This window comes from Staurois parvus, unplaced genomic scaffold (genome assembly GCF_062004578.1).
Source record: "Staurois parvus isolate SC_StPar_1 unplaced genomic scaffold, SC_StPar_1.0 ptg002123l, whole genome shotgun sequence".
Taxonomy (NCBI): Eukaryota; Metazoa; Chordata; class Amphibia; order Anura; family Ranidae; genus Staurois; species Staurois parvus.
In genome coordinates this window covers 57,621-75,213 of record NW_028319919.1, presented here as the reverse complement: position 1 = coordinate 75,213, position 17,593 = coordinate 57,621, and the positions used below count along the sequence as shown (strand labels likewise).

At 45.3% G+C, this 17,593-nt stretch overlaps 1 protein-coding gene across 1 annotated transcript in view; it reads right to left on the bottom strand.

The window, feature by feature from the left end:
• Positions 1 to 17,593, bottom strand: part of LOC149432650 (uncharacterized) — an 89,262-nt gene that overhangs the window by 18,114 nt on the left and 53,555 nt on the right. The window contains 3 exon segments of the mRNA XM_089665090.1: positions 2,078 to 2,227; positions 4,099 to 10,251; positions 14,766 to 14,899. Of these exon segments, the coding sequence (XP_089521216.1) occupies positions 2,078 to 2,227; positions 4,099 to 10,251; positions 14,766 to 14,899 (6,437 nt within the window).

Here is a 17,593-nt window from a genome sequence, read left to right as displayed (position 1 = left end):
CAATCGTATGAAGTTCTGTTGAAGGGGGAACCTTTGAACCCCCGAAACACATTGGCTTTTTATGATGTGAGAGTCTGAATAAAATGAAATGTGGACTTTATACATTCGGATTGTTTGCATGCCCAGTGCCTGCGTGATGGAAGAGATGACCTTTAGCCACCACTCCTGGGAGGGATGCCTAGAGCGGAACGTTACCCATAACAACTACAAGTCCCATCATGCCTCTGGCTTTGGGAGTCATGCTTGTAACTGTCAATCCTGCAATGCCTCATGGGACTTGTAGTTTAGCAACAGCTGGAGGGCCGCCAGTTTGGCACCCCTGCTCTAAAGCATTGCACCAGCGATCAGCGGGAATTACAGCAGATGGGGGGGAATTACAGAAGATGGGGGGGGGGAATTACAGCAGATGGGGGGATGGGGGGGAATTACAGCAGATGGGGGGCATTACAGAAGATGGGGGGGTGGAATTACAGCAGATGGGGGGCATTACAGAAGATGGGGGGAATTACAGCAGATGGGGGGGCATTACAGCAGATGAGGGGAATTACAGCAGATGAGGGGAATTACAGATGGGGAGGGAATTACAGCAGATGGGGGGGAATTACAGCAGATGGGGAGGGGATTACAGCAGATGGGGAGGGGATTACAGCAGATAGGGGGGGGGAATTACAGCAGATGGGGGGGGAATTACAGCAGATAGGGGGGGGGAATTACAGCAGATGGGGGGGGAATTACAGCAGATGGGGAGGGAATTACAGCAGATGGGGAGGGAATTACAGCAGATGGGGGGGAATTACAGCAGATGGGGAGGGGGTTACAGCAGATGGGGGGGGAATTACAGCAGATAGGGGGGGGAATTACAGCAGATGGGGGGGGAATTACAGCAGATGGGGAGGGAATTACAGCAGATGGGGAGGGAATTACAGCAGATGGGGGGAAATTACAGCAGATGGGGGGAAATTACAGCAGATGGGGGGAAATTACAGCAGATGGGGGGGGGGGGAATTACAGCAGATGGGGGGAATTACAGCAGATGGGGGGAATTACAGCAGATGGGGGGGATTTACAGCAGATGGGGGGAATTACAGCAGATGGGGGGGAATTACAGCAGATGGGGGGAATTACAGAAGATGGGGGGGTGAATTACAGAAGATGGGGTGAATTACAGAAAATGGGGGGGGGATTACAGCAGATGGGGGGGAATGCCAGCAGATGGGGGGGGAATGCCAGCAGATGGGGGGGGGGGAATTCCAGCAGATGGGGGGGAACTACAGCAGATGGGGGGGAATTACAGCAGATGGGGGGGAATTACAGCAGATGGAGGGGGGCATTACAGAAGATGGGGGCATTACAGAAGATGGGGGCATTACAGCAGATGGGGGAGCATTACAGCAGATGGGGGGGCATTACAGCTGATGGGGGGAATTACAGCAGATGAGGGGAAATTACAGCAAATGGGGAATTACAGCAGATGGGGGGGGGGGGAATTACAGCAGACGGGGGGCATTACAGAAGATGGGGGGGAATTACAGCAGATGAGGGGAATTACAGCAGATGGGGAGGGAATTACAGCAGATGGGGAGGGAATTACAGCAGATGGGGGGGGGGAATTACAGCAGATGGGGGGGGGGGGAATTACAGCAGATAGGGGGTGGGAATTACAGCATATGGGGGGGGGAATTACAGCAGACGGGGGGGGAATTACAGCAGATGGGGGGGAATTACAGCAGATGGGGGGGAATTACAGCAGATGGGGGGGAATTACAGCAGATGGGGGGGGGAATACAGCAGATGGGGGGGGGGAATACAGCAGATGGGGGAGGGGAATACAGCAGATGGGGGGCATTACAGCAGATGGAGGGGAATTAAGCAGATGGAGGGGAATTAAGCAGATGGGGGGGGGGGAATTACAGCAGATGGGGGGGGGGGGGAATTACAGCAGGTGGGGGGGATTACAGCAGATGGGGGGGGAATTACTTTTTTTTTTAATGTATCTTTTCCTGTATAAGCCGTCCTGGCCTCAGAATATCACATTTTATACCGGGTCAGTGAACTGACAGATGAAGTTTATGCTCACTTCCTGCAGAGTGTCGCTCAGCTTGAGATTACGATCCTCCAGGGAGGTTTTCTCGTTCTCCAATCGGGCCACGGTCTCATGCAGGACCTCCAGCCTCTTCTGCAGACTATCACTACTTGCTGGAGGCTGTGTGTCGGCAGTTGTCACATTCTGCAGGAAAAAGGTAACGCATTCAGAACAAACGAGGTGGTATCAAAAAACTTAGATTCTAGTTTTGTAATGCGCCAACAGATGGCAGCACAAGGCTGCACTCACAGTCCCGGGGAGCACCGACCTTCGTAAGTCAGTGTGCAAAACGCATCATCCTGTGTACATGGGGAGTAACTGGTGCTATTATGACCACGTCTGCTATTTCATCATGGACAGCAAGTGAGAACTCCCGCTGATTGAGGAAAATTCTCCAACAAGCCTGTTCAGCACAAGCGGATTAACTTCTGTCGAGTGGCCACAAAGTTCGTCTGGTCCCAGTTGAACCGGTAAATATCGATCCATATAATTTTTTTTTGTTGTTCTTAAAGCAGAGATCCTAGATAATAAAATCGTGGATGTTGCATATTTTTATGCCACAACATTTTTTCGCAGTGTTTTTTCTTTTAAACACATTTTGTTTGGAAAAATATGTTTTAATGCGCAAAAACACAATATAATACCCAATTGTTTGGTAAAACATAAAAGATGATGTTATGCCGAGGAAATAGATATCTAACACGTCACGCTTTAAAATAGTGTTCGCCTGTGGAACGGCGCCAAACTACAGTACCTAAAAATCTCCACAGGCGACACTTTTAAAAGCTTATATACGTGATTTTGCGCAGCGCTGCCTCCCTGTAGCAGTATTTCTACTATAGGGCGGTCGACAAGCGGCTAATTGAAAATATCACCATGGGGGGTTCTCTTTCCAGAGATGTCACCTTGAAATGTACATGTTCAAGATAACAGTGTCTGCTTAACCTCCCTGGCGGTCTGATTATTTCCGATTTTTGGTGCTGAAAGCGGTACATTTTTTTGCATGGAAATATGTCGTTTTTTTATTGTAGGCCTGTAATTTTTAGGAATAACTCACTGAAATCTGTCCGAACAAGAGTCTAGTAATCACCCCGGGGAGGATAAAACTTGAAACACGAAATCATAAATAATAATTTAATTAATAAATCATAAAAAATAATAATAATATAATAATAAATTTAATTCAATAATACAATCAAACCAAAAACACTGAAATGTGAAATATAGCTCCAAGTTCGCACATCGCTGAGCAAAGTCGCATCAGTGTCTGATGAGGAATTTCCCCCCACCAATCATTATCACTCAATTCTGCAAGTGGTTCTGATTTACTATCGCTGTTCTCTAGCCGGTCTAACACCGCGTCTGACCTAAAGGGACGCTTTTTGGACGCCATGGACGTTTCTCAGTTTCCAGGCAGAAAGAACAGTAAAAATGCAGGCAGGGCGCCGGACAAAGCACTCGGGACAAAATGTATGTGAAATGGTTTGTTACAGTAATGGAATATTATGTGATTTTAGTGAATGTCACTTTTACAACTTTCAAATTTCCCGCCAGTTCCGTCCCCCGTACGTCCCGACGTCACAGGGAACGGAACCCAGAAGACAGATGCCGGCATCCACCAGAAGACATTGCCGGGGGCGCTGCAGGGGGGACATCGCGGGAGCGCAGGACAAGGTAAGTGCAGAACAGATCCCGGAGCAACACTGCAGAGTATTCCCGAGTGTAGCTCGGGGGGGTTACCACTTGTGGTGCTGAAACTTTACCCCGAGCTACACTCGGGAATACCGCCAGGGGGGTTAATATCTCTTTAAATATATGTACCAAATGGCAGTCACCTTACCTTTATTTTTTGCTGAAGCAGTGGACAGCACCAGTGGGGACTCCAGAAAAAGTAAGAGGCTGCTCTGTGCAATATCCTTACACAGAGCAGGTAAGTATATACCTCTTTTTTCATTTTATTTTTTTTTTTAATTAATATCTCTTTAAATATATGTACCAAATGGCAGTCACCTTACCTTTATGTTTTGCTTTCCAGCTTCCAGTTCCTGAGAGCTCTTTCTCCTCGAGATTTCATCAGCCTCCATCTTTCTTAGAGCAGTTTCTGTTTTTTCAAGCCTCTGTCTGAGCATCATCTCTCTCTTGCTAGATTCTTCTCTTTCATGATAAAGAGCTTTAATGTCTTCTTCCATCTCATATATTCCTATATCCTCTTTTGTGTATTGAATATCCATTCCTTGTTCTTTGATTTCCTCTTGCTGGTTGTCCAGGTCTTCTCTGTTCCCATCCAGAAACTGCATTCCTTTGGCAGTCTCTGCCTGTTCTTTTCTATCTTTTGGCTCCATTTCTTGATCTTTGTCCATTAGAACTTGTTGAAATTCTCCTCTTTTCACTTTCAGGGACATCATGTCCGCAACAGTCACTTCTACCTGCCTCTCTTTTTCTGATCTTACCTGAGAAAGTTCTACCACTTTCCGTCTCAGGTACAGTCTTTCTATCTCTTTCATGCTCATTTCCTGCTCTTTATCTAACAGGACTTGTCCAAGAGCTTCAATTTTCTCACCCCTAAGTCTTAATTCCTGTTCCATTACCTCTGCATGTTTCTCCTTTTCCACAAGAGCATAGGAAAGTTCTGCTATTTCACGTCTCAGTTCTGACTTTTCCACCTCACCTAACCTTTCTTTGTCTTTGAGTTCCCGTTCCCTATCTTTCAGGATCCGTCCAATTTTTTCATCGGCTTCTTTCATGGATTTTATTTCATTCTTTGCCTTCTGAGAGTCTCTCTCTTTGTCTGTTAGACTTTGAGAAAGTTCTGTGACTTTTTCCCTAAGTGAATTACTCTCTTGTTCACTCCTTATTGACAACTCTTTAATCTCTTTCTCTTTATTTGTTAGAGCTTTTCTCAGGTCCTCTATTTTATCTCTTAAAGACTTCATTTCCTTAGTAGCATCGTCGGTTTCTCCATCTTTCTCCAGTAAGGCCCGTGAGAGTTCCATCAACCTCTGACTCCAGGCTCTCCTTTCTTCTTCACTATCCCCTTCCTTTGCAAAGTCCTCCCTTTCTTTATTTAACAGGACTAGTTTAAGCTCTGCCACTTTATCTTGAAGGACTTTTATCTCACTTTTTGCATCCTCAGCTACTTGCTCTCTCTCAATACCAGCCTGAGAAAGGTCATTTAGTTGCTGCTGTAGAGACCACTTGTCTTCTTCATTCTGTCTCATTCCCTGTTCTAATGCTCGCTCCTTCTGTGCTATGACATGTTTGAGTTCTCCAACCTTTTCTCTAAGAGATTTCACATCTTGTGCATGCTGATTGGCTCCTCTTTCCTTCTCAAGTAGAGTTTGGGTTACATCTTTTGCTTTCTGCTGCAGAGACCTCTTTTCTTCTTGGTGCTGTCTCCTCTCTGCGTCTACATCTTTCTCCTTAGCAATAAGAGTTAGCCTAAGTTCTCCAATCTTCTCTCTGAGAGTTGTTAGCTCTAGTTTTGCTTGGTCAGCTTCCTGCTCTTTCTCCAGGAGGGCTTCCGAAGCATCTCTCACCCGTTGCTTTAAGGACTTCTTTTCCTGCTCGCTCTGACTCCTGTTTTCCACCAACTCTTGCTCTTTATCTACTAAGACTTGTCTAAGTTCTCCAACCTTCTCTCTCAAAGATTTCACCTCAAGTTTTGTTTCTGCTGTGTCTTGCTCCTTAGCGTTAAGAGATAGCCTAAGTTCTCCAATCTTCTCTCTGAGAGTTGTTAGCTCTAGTTTTGCTTGGTCAGCTTCTTGTTCTTTCTCCAGGAGGGCTTCTGAAGCATCTCTCACCCGTTGCTTTAGGGACTTCTTTTCCTCCTCACGCTGCTTCCTCTTTCCCTCCATTTCTTGCTCTTTGTCTACCAGGACTTGCCTAAGTTCTCCAACCTTCTCTCTCAAAGATTTCACCTCAAGTTTTGTTTCTGTTCTGTCTTGCTCCTTTTCTGAGAAAGCCTGAGAAATGTCTCTTATCCTTTGTTTTAGGGTTCTCTTTTCTTCCTCCTCTTTCTTTATATTTTGCTCTTTTTCTTCTAAGGCTAATCTGAGTTCTTCCAGCTTGTCTCTTAGGGACATCATTTCAAACTTTACTTCATCTACTTCACTCTCCTTCTGCGTTAGAGACCTGGAAAGTTCTGCTATTTTCTTGTGCAGTGTGTTCTTTTCTACCTCACTTTGACTCTCTTTTTCCTTAGCTTCCTCTTCCTTGTCAAGTAAAGCTTGCCTCAGTTCTTCTAGTTGTCCTTTCAAAGTTTTCATCCTCAACTCTTTCTCTGTCTCGTCTATTTTCTGTTGAATTAAAGATTGGTTAAGTTCTGTAAATCTCTGTCTGTGATATTTTTGATCTTCCACCATTTTGGTTTCCCTCTCTGACAGTTCCTTTTCTTTGTCTAGGACATTTTCTTCAAGCTCTTCTACTTTCTCTCTTAGTAATTTCATCTCATCCTTCTTCATCTCCGCTTCTTGCTTCATATCTGCTATAGATTGTGAAAGGTCTGTAATTCTCTGCTTTAAGAATGCTTTTTCTTGTTCATTTTCTCCTGTCTTCTCTTGTATGACTTGCTCTTTGTTTAGCAACTCTTGTCCAAGTTCTTTTATCTTCGATTTAAAAATGCGTGTCTCAAGTTCCTTGTCTTCTATTTCTTTTTCCCTTTTCCTTAAAGCTTGAGACAGTTCCAATATTTTTTGACTCAGGGCTGTTTTGTCTTCCTCCATATGTTTTTCCTTCTCACTCAAGTCCACATCCCTGCCCATCAGAGTATGTCTAAGTTCTTCCACCTGTTCTCTCAGATATTTCTGATCAAGTTCTCTCTCTTGCGTCTCCTTCTTCTTATCTGTTAATTCCTGGGAAAGCCGAGCCACTGTTTGCTTCAAAGATAACTTCTCTTGCTCGTTCTGCTGTTCCCTTTTTTCTAGTTCTTCCTTTAATACAAGTCTTTCCATAGTTTCTTTCAAGGCTCTCATGTTGTCCTCTGCCTTGTCTAGCTCTTGTTTCTTGTCTTTGAAAGCCTGAGACAAATGTGAAAGTCTTTCTATCAATCTGCCTCTCTCCCTCTTCTCTTCTTCTTTTTGCCATTCCATTTCTTTCATTGCTTTCTGAAGTAATTCTAACTTCTTTGTTAGGGGTTGGCTTCCATCCTGTTTTTCCGACATCTCCCCAATAAAGGACATAGAAAGCTCACTGATCCATTCCTCCACTGCTCTCTTGTCCTCTTCTGCTTTTGTTGCAACACTGTTCTTATTGGCTGTATCCTGGATAAGTTTCTCTATTTGTTTTTTCAGAGAGTTTATGTGTTGTTCTTTCTCTTCATTTTGGATATCCCGCTCAGTCATTTCTTGTGAAAGTTCCGTTATTCTTTGTTTTAGTGTCATGACATCTCTACTGTTCTGGATCTTTTCATTTTGTATCTCTCTCTCCTTCTCTTGTAGGACATGCTGAACTTTTTTAATTTTGTTCTTTAGTTCTACTATACATTCCTCACTCTGATGTTCTTGAATGTCTTTTAGGAGTTGCAAAAGTTCTTTGATGTTCTCTGTCAAGGCACTGCTTTCTCTTTCAAATTGTAATCTCTTTTCCTCCGATTCAACATCCTTTTCCAGAAGTGACTGTGAAAGTTCTTGCTCCCTCTCTCTCAAAGAGTTGATGTCTTGCTCCATTCGTTCTTCCAACTTTTCTCTCTCTTCCAGAGCTTTAGAAAAATTGATTTTCAACTCATTGTTTTCTCTCTGAAGAAGTAGTATTTCCTGTGAGAGTCTCTCCTTCTCTTTGATAGTTTGAGAAAGCTCTTCCAGCTTCTCATATTGACCTCTGCTTTCTCTTTTGGCTTGTTCCTCCAATGCTTCAAGTTCCTCCTCTTTTTGTATGAGGGTCTGAACATGTTCCATATTTTTCTCTTTCAAATACTTGATGTTGTTTTCCATCTCTTCTTCCAATTTTTCTCTCTCTTGCAGAGCTTCAGAAAGCTTGCGTTGCAACTCTTCATTTTCTCTCTGCATATTTTGAATTACCTTTGAGAGTTTCTCCTTCTCTTTTATAGTTTGAGAAAACTCTTCCAGTTTCTCATTTTGACCTCTGCGCATTCTTTGGGCTTGTTCCTCCAATGCTTCAAGTTCTTCCTCTTTCTTCTTCAGGGTCTGAACATGTTCTGTATTTTTCGCTTTCAAATACGTGAAGTCTCTTTCCATCTGTTCTTCCAATTTTTCTCTCTCTTGGAGAGCTTTAGAAAGTTTGCTTTGCAACTCTTCGTTTTCTCTCTGAATATTTTGTATTTCCATTGACAGCTTCTCTTTCTCTTTGACAGTTTTAGAAAGCTCTTCCAGGTTTTCGTTTTGACCTCTGCGTATTCTTTGGGCTTGTTCCTCCAACGCTTCAAGTTCCTCCTCTTTCTCCTTCAGGGTCTGAACATGTTTCAGATTTTTCTCTCTCAAATACTGAATGTCTTTTTCCATCTGTTCTTCCAATGTTTCTCTCTCTTGTCTCTCTTGGACAGCTTTAGAAAGTTTACTTTGCAACTCTTCATTCTCTCTCATAAGGTTTTGCAATACCTTCTCCTTTTCTCTGACAGATTGTGAAAGTTCCGCCAGCTTTTCATTTTGACCCATTTGATCTCTCTGGGCTTGTTTCTCCAACAAGTCAATTTCCTGCTCTTTCTTTTTCATGGTCTGAACGTGTTCTATTATTTTTTCTCTCAGACGTTCTTCTTCCATCCTGGTTTGTCTTTGTATGGAAGCTATCTGAGATTCCAAACTTACGATTGTGGTTTGTGCATTGGACTTCTCTTTCTGGTGTCCCTCTAAGTTCCCCTTCAAGGACAGAATATCTTTTTTTTGCTGTTCAATAATCAGCACCTGGTTTTTCCTTGCCTCCTGGCTCTCCAGCAGTGTCTCCTGCAGGGATGCATAAGTTGCATCTCTTTCTTTCAAAGAGATCTTTTGCGACTCCAGATCATGTAGAAGAGCTTCTTTTTCCTTTTGAGTGGACAAAACATTCTCTTCAAGCATCTCTATTTCCTTGTTTCTTTCTTGAACCTTTGCATTCTGAGACTGCAGTAAATTGAAGTATCTATCCTTGTCCTCAAAGCACTCTTGAAGGGTCTTCTTTAAGGATTCCAAATTCTGTGCACACTGATTGTTTGAAAGCACTAGATCATCTTTCTCAGATTCACACTCCACAAGTCTTAATCGTAAAGACTCAATCAGAGAGTCCCTTTCTTCTAAAGACAGAGTTTGCTGAACTAATTCCTCCGTTAGGTTCTCGGTTTCAATTTTTTGCTCTTTTATGCGGTCTCCTAATTCCTTGATTTGTTTATCCCGCTCTCCTAAAGTTTGCTCTAGAGCTCTAACCATGGCTTCTCGTTCGACTTGGCATTGCTGGAGACTTTCTAATAGAGATGACTGCTGCTGAGATGACTCTAAAGTCGCAACAGAAAGTTGCTCCAAAAGTCTCTCCCTTTCTACGTCAGAGAGTCTGAGACTCTCGTTCAAAGTGTTTATTTGTTGGTCTCTCTCTGCGACAAGCTGACGACATCTTTCTTCTGCTCTAAGAGAACTCTCTTTTAGACTTTCACATTCTTCCAGGCTTTTAGCTTGAGCAGACAGTCGCTCTTCGGTCTTCTTAGTACTTTGGATTTGTTCCTGTAAGGCACTGGAAGCTGTTTCCTTCTCTTGCTGGATCAGTAGCACATTCTCTTTTAGTGTCCTAATTTCACGTTCTCTTTCTTGCACAGTAACACGGAGCTCTGCTACTGAAGTCAAAGCGTTCTGCTTTTCATCGCTGCACTCTTGAATATTTTCTCTAAGCTCACTCATCTGCTTGTCTTTGTCTTCTAATGTGACAGTATAATCTGACAATGCTGTGAGAGCGCTCTCTTTTTCTTCCCGACACTGTGCTAAAGTCTCTTTCAAAATTTCCATTTCATGGTCCTGTTCATTCTTCTGAAGTTGTTGGCGCTCCAAGGCTTCCAAGGCATTTTCTTTATCACACTGCGTCTCTTTAAGAGTCTCTCGGAGCCCGGAAGCTTCATTCTCCAGCTGTCTCAGGGAGTCATTGACTCTTTCAAGCTTAGCCTGGCCCTCTTCTTCCAGTTTCTCAGTTCGCTCTTCAGCAGCTTGCAGTCTGGACCGTTCTTCTAGTAGAAGCCCTTTCGCTGTGTCCAATTCTTTCTGAAAGACAGAGAACAACGTAAAAAACACAGCTACCGTATTTTTCGCCGTATAAGACGCACCTGACCATAAGACGCACCTAGGTTTTAGAGGCAGAAAACAGGAAAAAAAAATTCTGAACTAATGGACTGCAGACACAGTACAGGAGATGACCAGAGACTGCGGACAGCACAGGGATGACCAGAGACTGCGGACAGCACAGGGATGACCAGAGACTGCGGACAGCACAGGGATGACCAGAGACTGCGGACAGTAAAGATGACTGCTGACCTTTGGGGAGGTGGGGAGCGGGTACCTGAATTTGACAGGTACCCGCTCTTACTTCCGCAGAGTTTTTGTTTGATCTTACCTGTTCCTCGATCCAGCCGCACGCTGTCTTCCCGGCTTCTGTAATGGCGCTCGGCATGACAGCCGGGTGCCCAGTGCGCATGAGCGAGAAGCACTTGCGCTTTGTGATTGGTCCGGCGGCTTCTGGGATCTGTCATGTGTCCCAGGTACCGCCTTACCATTCACAAAAAGCACCGCTTCTTGCGCATGCGCACTTGGCACCCGGCTGTCATGCCCAGCGCCCACACTACAGAAGCCGGGAAGACAGCACGCCGCTGGATAGAGGAACAGGTAAGGTCCCGCTGCATGCCGGCCCGGTATTCTGACACGGCCGCGGTGGAAATACCTGACCGGCCGCTCCATATTCGCTCCATAAGACGCACTGACATTCCCCCCAGTTTTGGGGAAGAAAAAGTGCGTCTTATATGGCGAAAAATACGGTAAATTGTATTGAACACCAAGAAATATTTTTTAACAGTGATATGTGCAATGCTAAACAAAATTATATAACTGTGCCACCAACATCAATATATAAAAACAGTCAATGAAAAGTGTCCACGTAAAAAGTCATCTTAAGCCACAGTTGCTAACTGTGTGGCTACAATAAAGTGTCAATGTCACGTACCTGATGAGAGACTGAAATGACGAGGTCGGCCTCACTTGTGTCACCAGCCCTGACCCCACTGGAGTTGGAACAGAGGGAGTCTAGGACCCAGGGGAACAAGAGCGCCAGTAGTTGTTGTTTGCAGCTCTTGCAGAGGATGACTCTGGAAGACTGATGATCTTCTGATTCAGGCACAGTAGTAACAAGCAGAGCAGGTCTTGTAGATTGCCAGGCGTGCAGCAGAGCAAGGCAGGTAGTGAGGGTAAGAGACAGGAGCAGTGTCATGGAATAGCCGGGGTCATCAACAGTCGGGCAGCATGGTACAGAATCAGAAGGAAAAGCCAAGGTCAGGAGCAGAGCCGAAGTCAGGAACCAGAATCAATCAGGAGAGCAATCAGAGTCAGGTGAGGAACAAGCCGGGTCAGCAACAAAGGAATCACACAGGAACAAGCAGGACACGGGGGAGCTGAAGACCAGTCAGCACTGAACATGAGCAGAGATGCTCCTTAAATAGGCCGTCTGGCGCCAATCTTTGCCGTGCGTGTGAGCAATCGTGCATTTCCGATCACAATTCGTCTTGCCGGAAATCCCTTACAGTCCATGCAATTATTTTCATGCAAGTGCATCTGTGCAGCCTTCAAAGACACAACTGTGTGTTTCTGTGCTATACTCCAATCCAGCCTTTCTCAACCAGAGTGCCCAGGCACCCTGGGGTGCCTTGAGGTTTCTTCAGGGGTGCCTTGAGGTTTCTTCAGGGGTGCCTTGGCAAAATGTCTACAAATTGCCCAAAACCTATATACAAGCCAGCAGGTGGAACAAGCCTGCCTTTTAGTTACACAAAGCCACAGGATTTCATTGTGCACCATTATATCCTTCTAGCCGCCAGCATCCTGACAACCAATGACATCATCAGTTGATAAGGAGGATGTGAGCTGCCTGCATAGCATCCTAGTTTGACCCTCCCCCACCCCTCTCCATCAGTGCTGGGATCACATTAGCTCAGTGATGGAGAAAAACGGAGGCAGAAACACTGGAATACTAGTCCTACTAGTTTTAGAATGGGGTGCCTCGGGACTGTCCATCATTTTAAAGGGTGCCTCGGGACTGTCCATCATTTTAAAGGGTGCCTCGGGACTGTCCATCATTTTAAAGGGTGCCTCGGGACCGTCCATCATTTTAAAGGGTGCCTCGGGACCGTCCATCATTTTAAAGGGTGCCTCGGGACTGTCCATCATTTTAAAGGGTGCCTCGGGACTGTCCATCATTTTAAAGGGTGCCTCGGGACTGTCCATCATTTTAAAGGGTGCCTCGGGACTGTCCATCATTTTAAAGGGTGCCTCATGAATGTCCATTATTTTAAAGGGTGCCTCGGGACTGTGCATCATTTTAAAGGGTGCCTCGAGACTGTCCATCATTTTAAAGGGTGCCTCATGAATGTCCATTATTTTAAAGGGTGCCTCGGGACTGTCCATTTTAAAGGGTGCCTCGGGACTTTCCATCATTTTAAAGGGTGTCTTGACAGAGAAAAGGTTGAGAAACACTGCTCCGTGATCCTCCTCCACCAACAGAGAGAACTCACCAGATGGATATAACCACCACCTATAGGTAAGTCATAATACGCTTGGTATACTAAATCTTCTATGGCAACATCCATTGCACACCAGAGTTAGATGTCCCAACTTACTTTTCATACCACAAAAGTATTATATAAGCTGTGGTTAGTGTTTAGAATTTTATACGTTGGGTTAGTGGAAGCCAGTGAAGGGATTGGCAGAGAGGGGCAGCAGTCACTGATCGGTTGGTAAGGTGTATGAGTCTAGCAGCAGTCACTGATTGGTTGGTAAGGTGTATGAGACTAGCAGCAGCATTCATAATAGACTGAAGGGGGATAGCCTGTGTAACGGTAGACCAGTGAGGAGGGAGTTGCAGTAATGGAGGCGGGATATAACCAAGGCTTGGATAAGTTGTTTTGTGGTGTCATTGGTCAGGAAGGGGTGGATTTTGAAATGTTCCGGAGGTTGAGGTGGCAGGATTTAGCCAGTGATTGCATGTGGGGCCCATGTCGACAAAATGCAGTTTCCACCCCTTGAAAGTTGTTCTTTTATTACATAATTCTGTAGGAAAGTCCTGGATTCTTTCTTGGATACACAGAATATAACTGGATATAACATTTATTGGGAAAGTTGATCCAGGGAATATCCGATTATTATTATTATACAGGATTTATATAGCGCCGACAGTTTGCTCAGCGCTTTACATTATGGTGGGAGACAGTACAGTAGCAATACGATTCAATACACGAGGGTTTCGAGTCCCTGCCCCTTGGAGCTTACAATCTAGGATTGCCTCTCGGGGGATCAGGAAGGATTTTTTTCCCCTGCAGGAGCAAATTGGATCGTGCTTTGCTGGGTTTTTTCCTTCCTCTGGACCAACTGTGGGTGGAGGATTATAACTTTATTTTTTTATTTTTTAATGGTTGAACTAGAAGGACTTTTGTCTTTTTTCAGCCAGACTAACTATGTAACTTCTATTGTGTCTATGGAACAGAAAGTGGAGGGGAAAAGAGAGGAGTCCTAAAAAAAAGGTTTTTTTAGGATATATCACTAAGAAAAAAACCCCCCAAAAAATGTCAGGGGTCTTAACCATTCCCTCCTCTTTCCAAAGATAAACAATGCTCCAGATTGATATGCACTTTAAATGATGGGCAAGGTCCTATGAGTACAGGCTCCAGATACACTGTATAAAGGCCTATGTTGATGGGCTTTGGTTTTGTGTCCATGGCATTGTTTGACAGGTGCACTGGACCTGCAGTTCACCTCCTTCTAACCTGCATTTGCCCTGCTTCAAGCAGCATCTCTGCAGAAATTGCAAAACCTGTTTGAAGTGAACAAAAGCCAACCAACACAGCCCTAAATGAGGCTCTCAACTGTTAGTGGGATTATAACAAAGTGGAAGCAACTGGGAACAACAGCCACTCAGCCACCAAGTGATAGGCCACGTCACATGACAGGGCGGGGTCAGCGCATGCTGAAGCGCACAGTGCGCAGAAGTCGCCAACTGTCTGCAGAGTCAATAGCTAAAGATCTCCAAACTTGGTGTGGCCTTCAGATGAGCCCAACAACAGTGCGTAGAGAGCTTCATGGAATGGGTTTCCATGGCCGAGCAGCTGCATCCAAGCCTTCCATCACCAAGTGCAATGCAAAGCGTTGGATGCCGTGGTGTAAAGCACGCCGCCACTGGACTCTAGAGCAGTGGAGACGTGTTCTCTGGAGTGACCAATCACGCTTCTCTGTCTGGCAATCCGATGGAGTCCCTACAGAGTCTGCAAAGGGTCCAGTAAACAGAAGACATCAACGCGTTTCGGCTTGCAAAGCTGTTAAGCTTTCTACTACATACTGGACCACTTGATTTTCGACAAACTCTGCTGACTATGTATGGACTCCTGAGTTGACTTTTTGGGGCGGATGGGGCTGACAGGAGTCCAACTGGGAGACTGACACCTGCTGCAAAATGATAACAACTAAGGGGGTAGAGCTGAGCACATTTGTTGGGTGAGCTTCAAATGTGGCTGATTTTTACTCACCTGGATGTATTCCAGTTGCTCTCCTCTAGCCCTTTCTATCTGGTACTCCTCTTCCAGGTCAGACAGTCTTTGGGAAAGTTCAAATATCCTCTTCTGGGAGGTCTCCTGTTCGGCATGTAGCAGAGTAACTTCATCTGGAAGCAGAAGAACCCCAATGAGAATCAACCTAAACGGCCATAAAGTAAAGTTTCTGTTGTGTTTCAAATTTCGAAGCCCATCAGAACAATCTATTTACTATAGACAGGATTTATCTTCACATCAGCCAACGTTTACTGACCGTTTCATCTCTTCTGTATGTTGGCAGCTCTCCTTCCAGTATTATACCCAAGAAAGGAATTCGGCTTCCCACAATGGCGACACGTAAATAACCCGATACCCTTCCCTTCTCCCAGCTGTGTGTGTACTTAAACTCAAAGTCAGCCACAGGCCACAATCTCAGTCAGCTATTAACCACTTCCAGTGCAAGACACTTTCACCCCTTCCAGTCCGGACACTTTCACCCCCTTCCAGTCCCGACCCTTTCCCCCCCTTCCAGTCCGATACACTTTCCCCCCCTTCCAGTCCGATACACTTTCACCCCCTTCCAGTCCGAGACACTTTCACCCCCTTCCAGTCCCGACCCTTTCCCCCCCTTCCAGTCCGATACACTTTCACCCCCTTCCAGTCCGGACGCTCTCACCCCCTTCCAGTCCGGACGCTCTCATCCCCTTCCAGTCAGGACGCTCTCACCCCCTTCCAGTCAGGACGCTCTCACCCCCTTCCAGTCAGGACGCTCTCACCCCCTTCCAGTCCGGACGCTCTCACCCCCTTCCAGTCCGGACGCTTTCCCCCCCTTCCAGTCCGGACGCTTTCCCCCCCTTCCAGTCCGGACGCTCTCCCCCCCTTCCAGTCCGGACGCTTTCACCCCCTTCCAGTCCGGACGCTTTCACCCCCTTCCAGTCCGGACGCTTTCACCCCCTTCCAGTCCGGACGCTTTCACCCCCTTCCAGTCCGGACGCTTTCACCCCCTTCCAGTCCGGACGCTTTCACCCCCTTCCAGTCCGGACGCTTTCCCCCCCTTCCAGTCCGGACACTTTCACCCCCTTCCATTCCGGACACTTTCACCCCCTTCCAGTCCGGACACTTTCACCCCCTTCCAGTCCGGACACTTTCACCCCCTTCCAGTCCGGACACTTTCACCCCCTTCCAGTCCGGACGCTTTCACCCCCTTCCAGTCCGGACACTTTTACCCCCTTCCAGTCCAGGCCAATTTTCAGCTTTCAGTGATATCACACTTTGAATGACAATTGTGCGGTCATGCAACACTGTACCCATGTGAATTTTTTAGCATTTTTTTAAGACAGATAAAACATTATTTTAGTGGTAATTATTCACCGCTGGGATTTTTATTTTCTTGCTATATAAATGAAAAATCCACAAATTTAAAAAAAAAATGTTTTTCTTATAAAATTTTGCAAATAAATAATCTTTCTTCATAAATCTTGGCCAAAATATATTCAGCTATCTTTTTAGAAAAAAAAAAAATGTTTGTATTTTTTTATATTATTATTTAGGGTTTTTTTTTTAACATACTGTCACCCTAGCAGTACAGTGTCACCATAGTAAAACTGTACTACTTGTAGGGGGTGATGAAGATTTTTTTTTTTTACACTGAATGCTTTTACACCCATAAAGGCTGTAAAAGCAATCATTTCTCCTTTTCTCTGGCTGCATTCTTGCAGCCGTTGAGAAATACTGTGAGAGCTCTGATTGGTCACAGCTTGTCACATGGTACAAGACTGTTGTGAATGACCCTGTACCATGTGACCTCTGTGATCATTCACAGATTTCCCATGTAGTAAGCAATGATGTCAGGAAGTGAAATCTGACGTCATCGGGATGCGACGCGTTTCTGAGCATGCGCGGGACCAGCGTCGGCCGGCGCGCTCTTTCATAAGGCTCTTTCATCAGTCCTTGCCTTATGAAAGAGCGCGCCGGCCGACGCTGGTCCTGCACATGCTCAGAAACACGTTGACGTCAGACGCCCAACGTGACTAACTCCAGACATATTGGAGACCCAGCCAGGCTTCACCATCCATGCCATACTTGATGCAGCACCACCTGATGGCCGACCAGGGTTCACTCCTCTCCTGATCAGTCATTTACATCTGGAGACAGACGTTTTGCACCACTTCCCTATGAGCCTGTTTTTACGATCCAAGATGTGAGTTGTTATACTTACCTTCTTATTAAATATTGTTACACAGTTTACACTTAGAGGCGCTGTTTCATTTTGTTTCTATCAGGCTATTCACAACCCAGCAATAAATGAACTTGGTGAAAAGGTAGAGCAGTAGTATAGAGTCTACATATCTGCAACTAGTAGACATGTAACATTCATATCACCAAAAAAATATGTGTAACCACTTTACTCCATTTAAAGTGTTACTGAACATACTGTATATATTTTGTAATTAAAATAATACACATGTTCTACTCACCCCACCTTGGCCAGTGATGCATATGTGCGGCATGTGGTTTTTTTTAAGGTGATACTTAAGGCGTATTTAAAAAAAAAAAAACAACAAAAACCCAAACATATCATATTTACCTGCTCTGTGCAATGGTATTACACAGAGCAGCCCCAAACCTCCTCTTCCGGGGCTCCCGGCAGCGATCTTGGCTCCTCCTCTCCTTCGTTTGCCCCCATAGCAAGCCGCTTGCTATGGGGGCACACAGTGCATGTTCACTTCTGAGCTGTGCATGTATATGGAGCAGCTCCCAATAGACCTACACAGTGTGGGTTAGCCCCGCCCCCTCTTAACAGCATTTGATTGACAGCAGCAAGA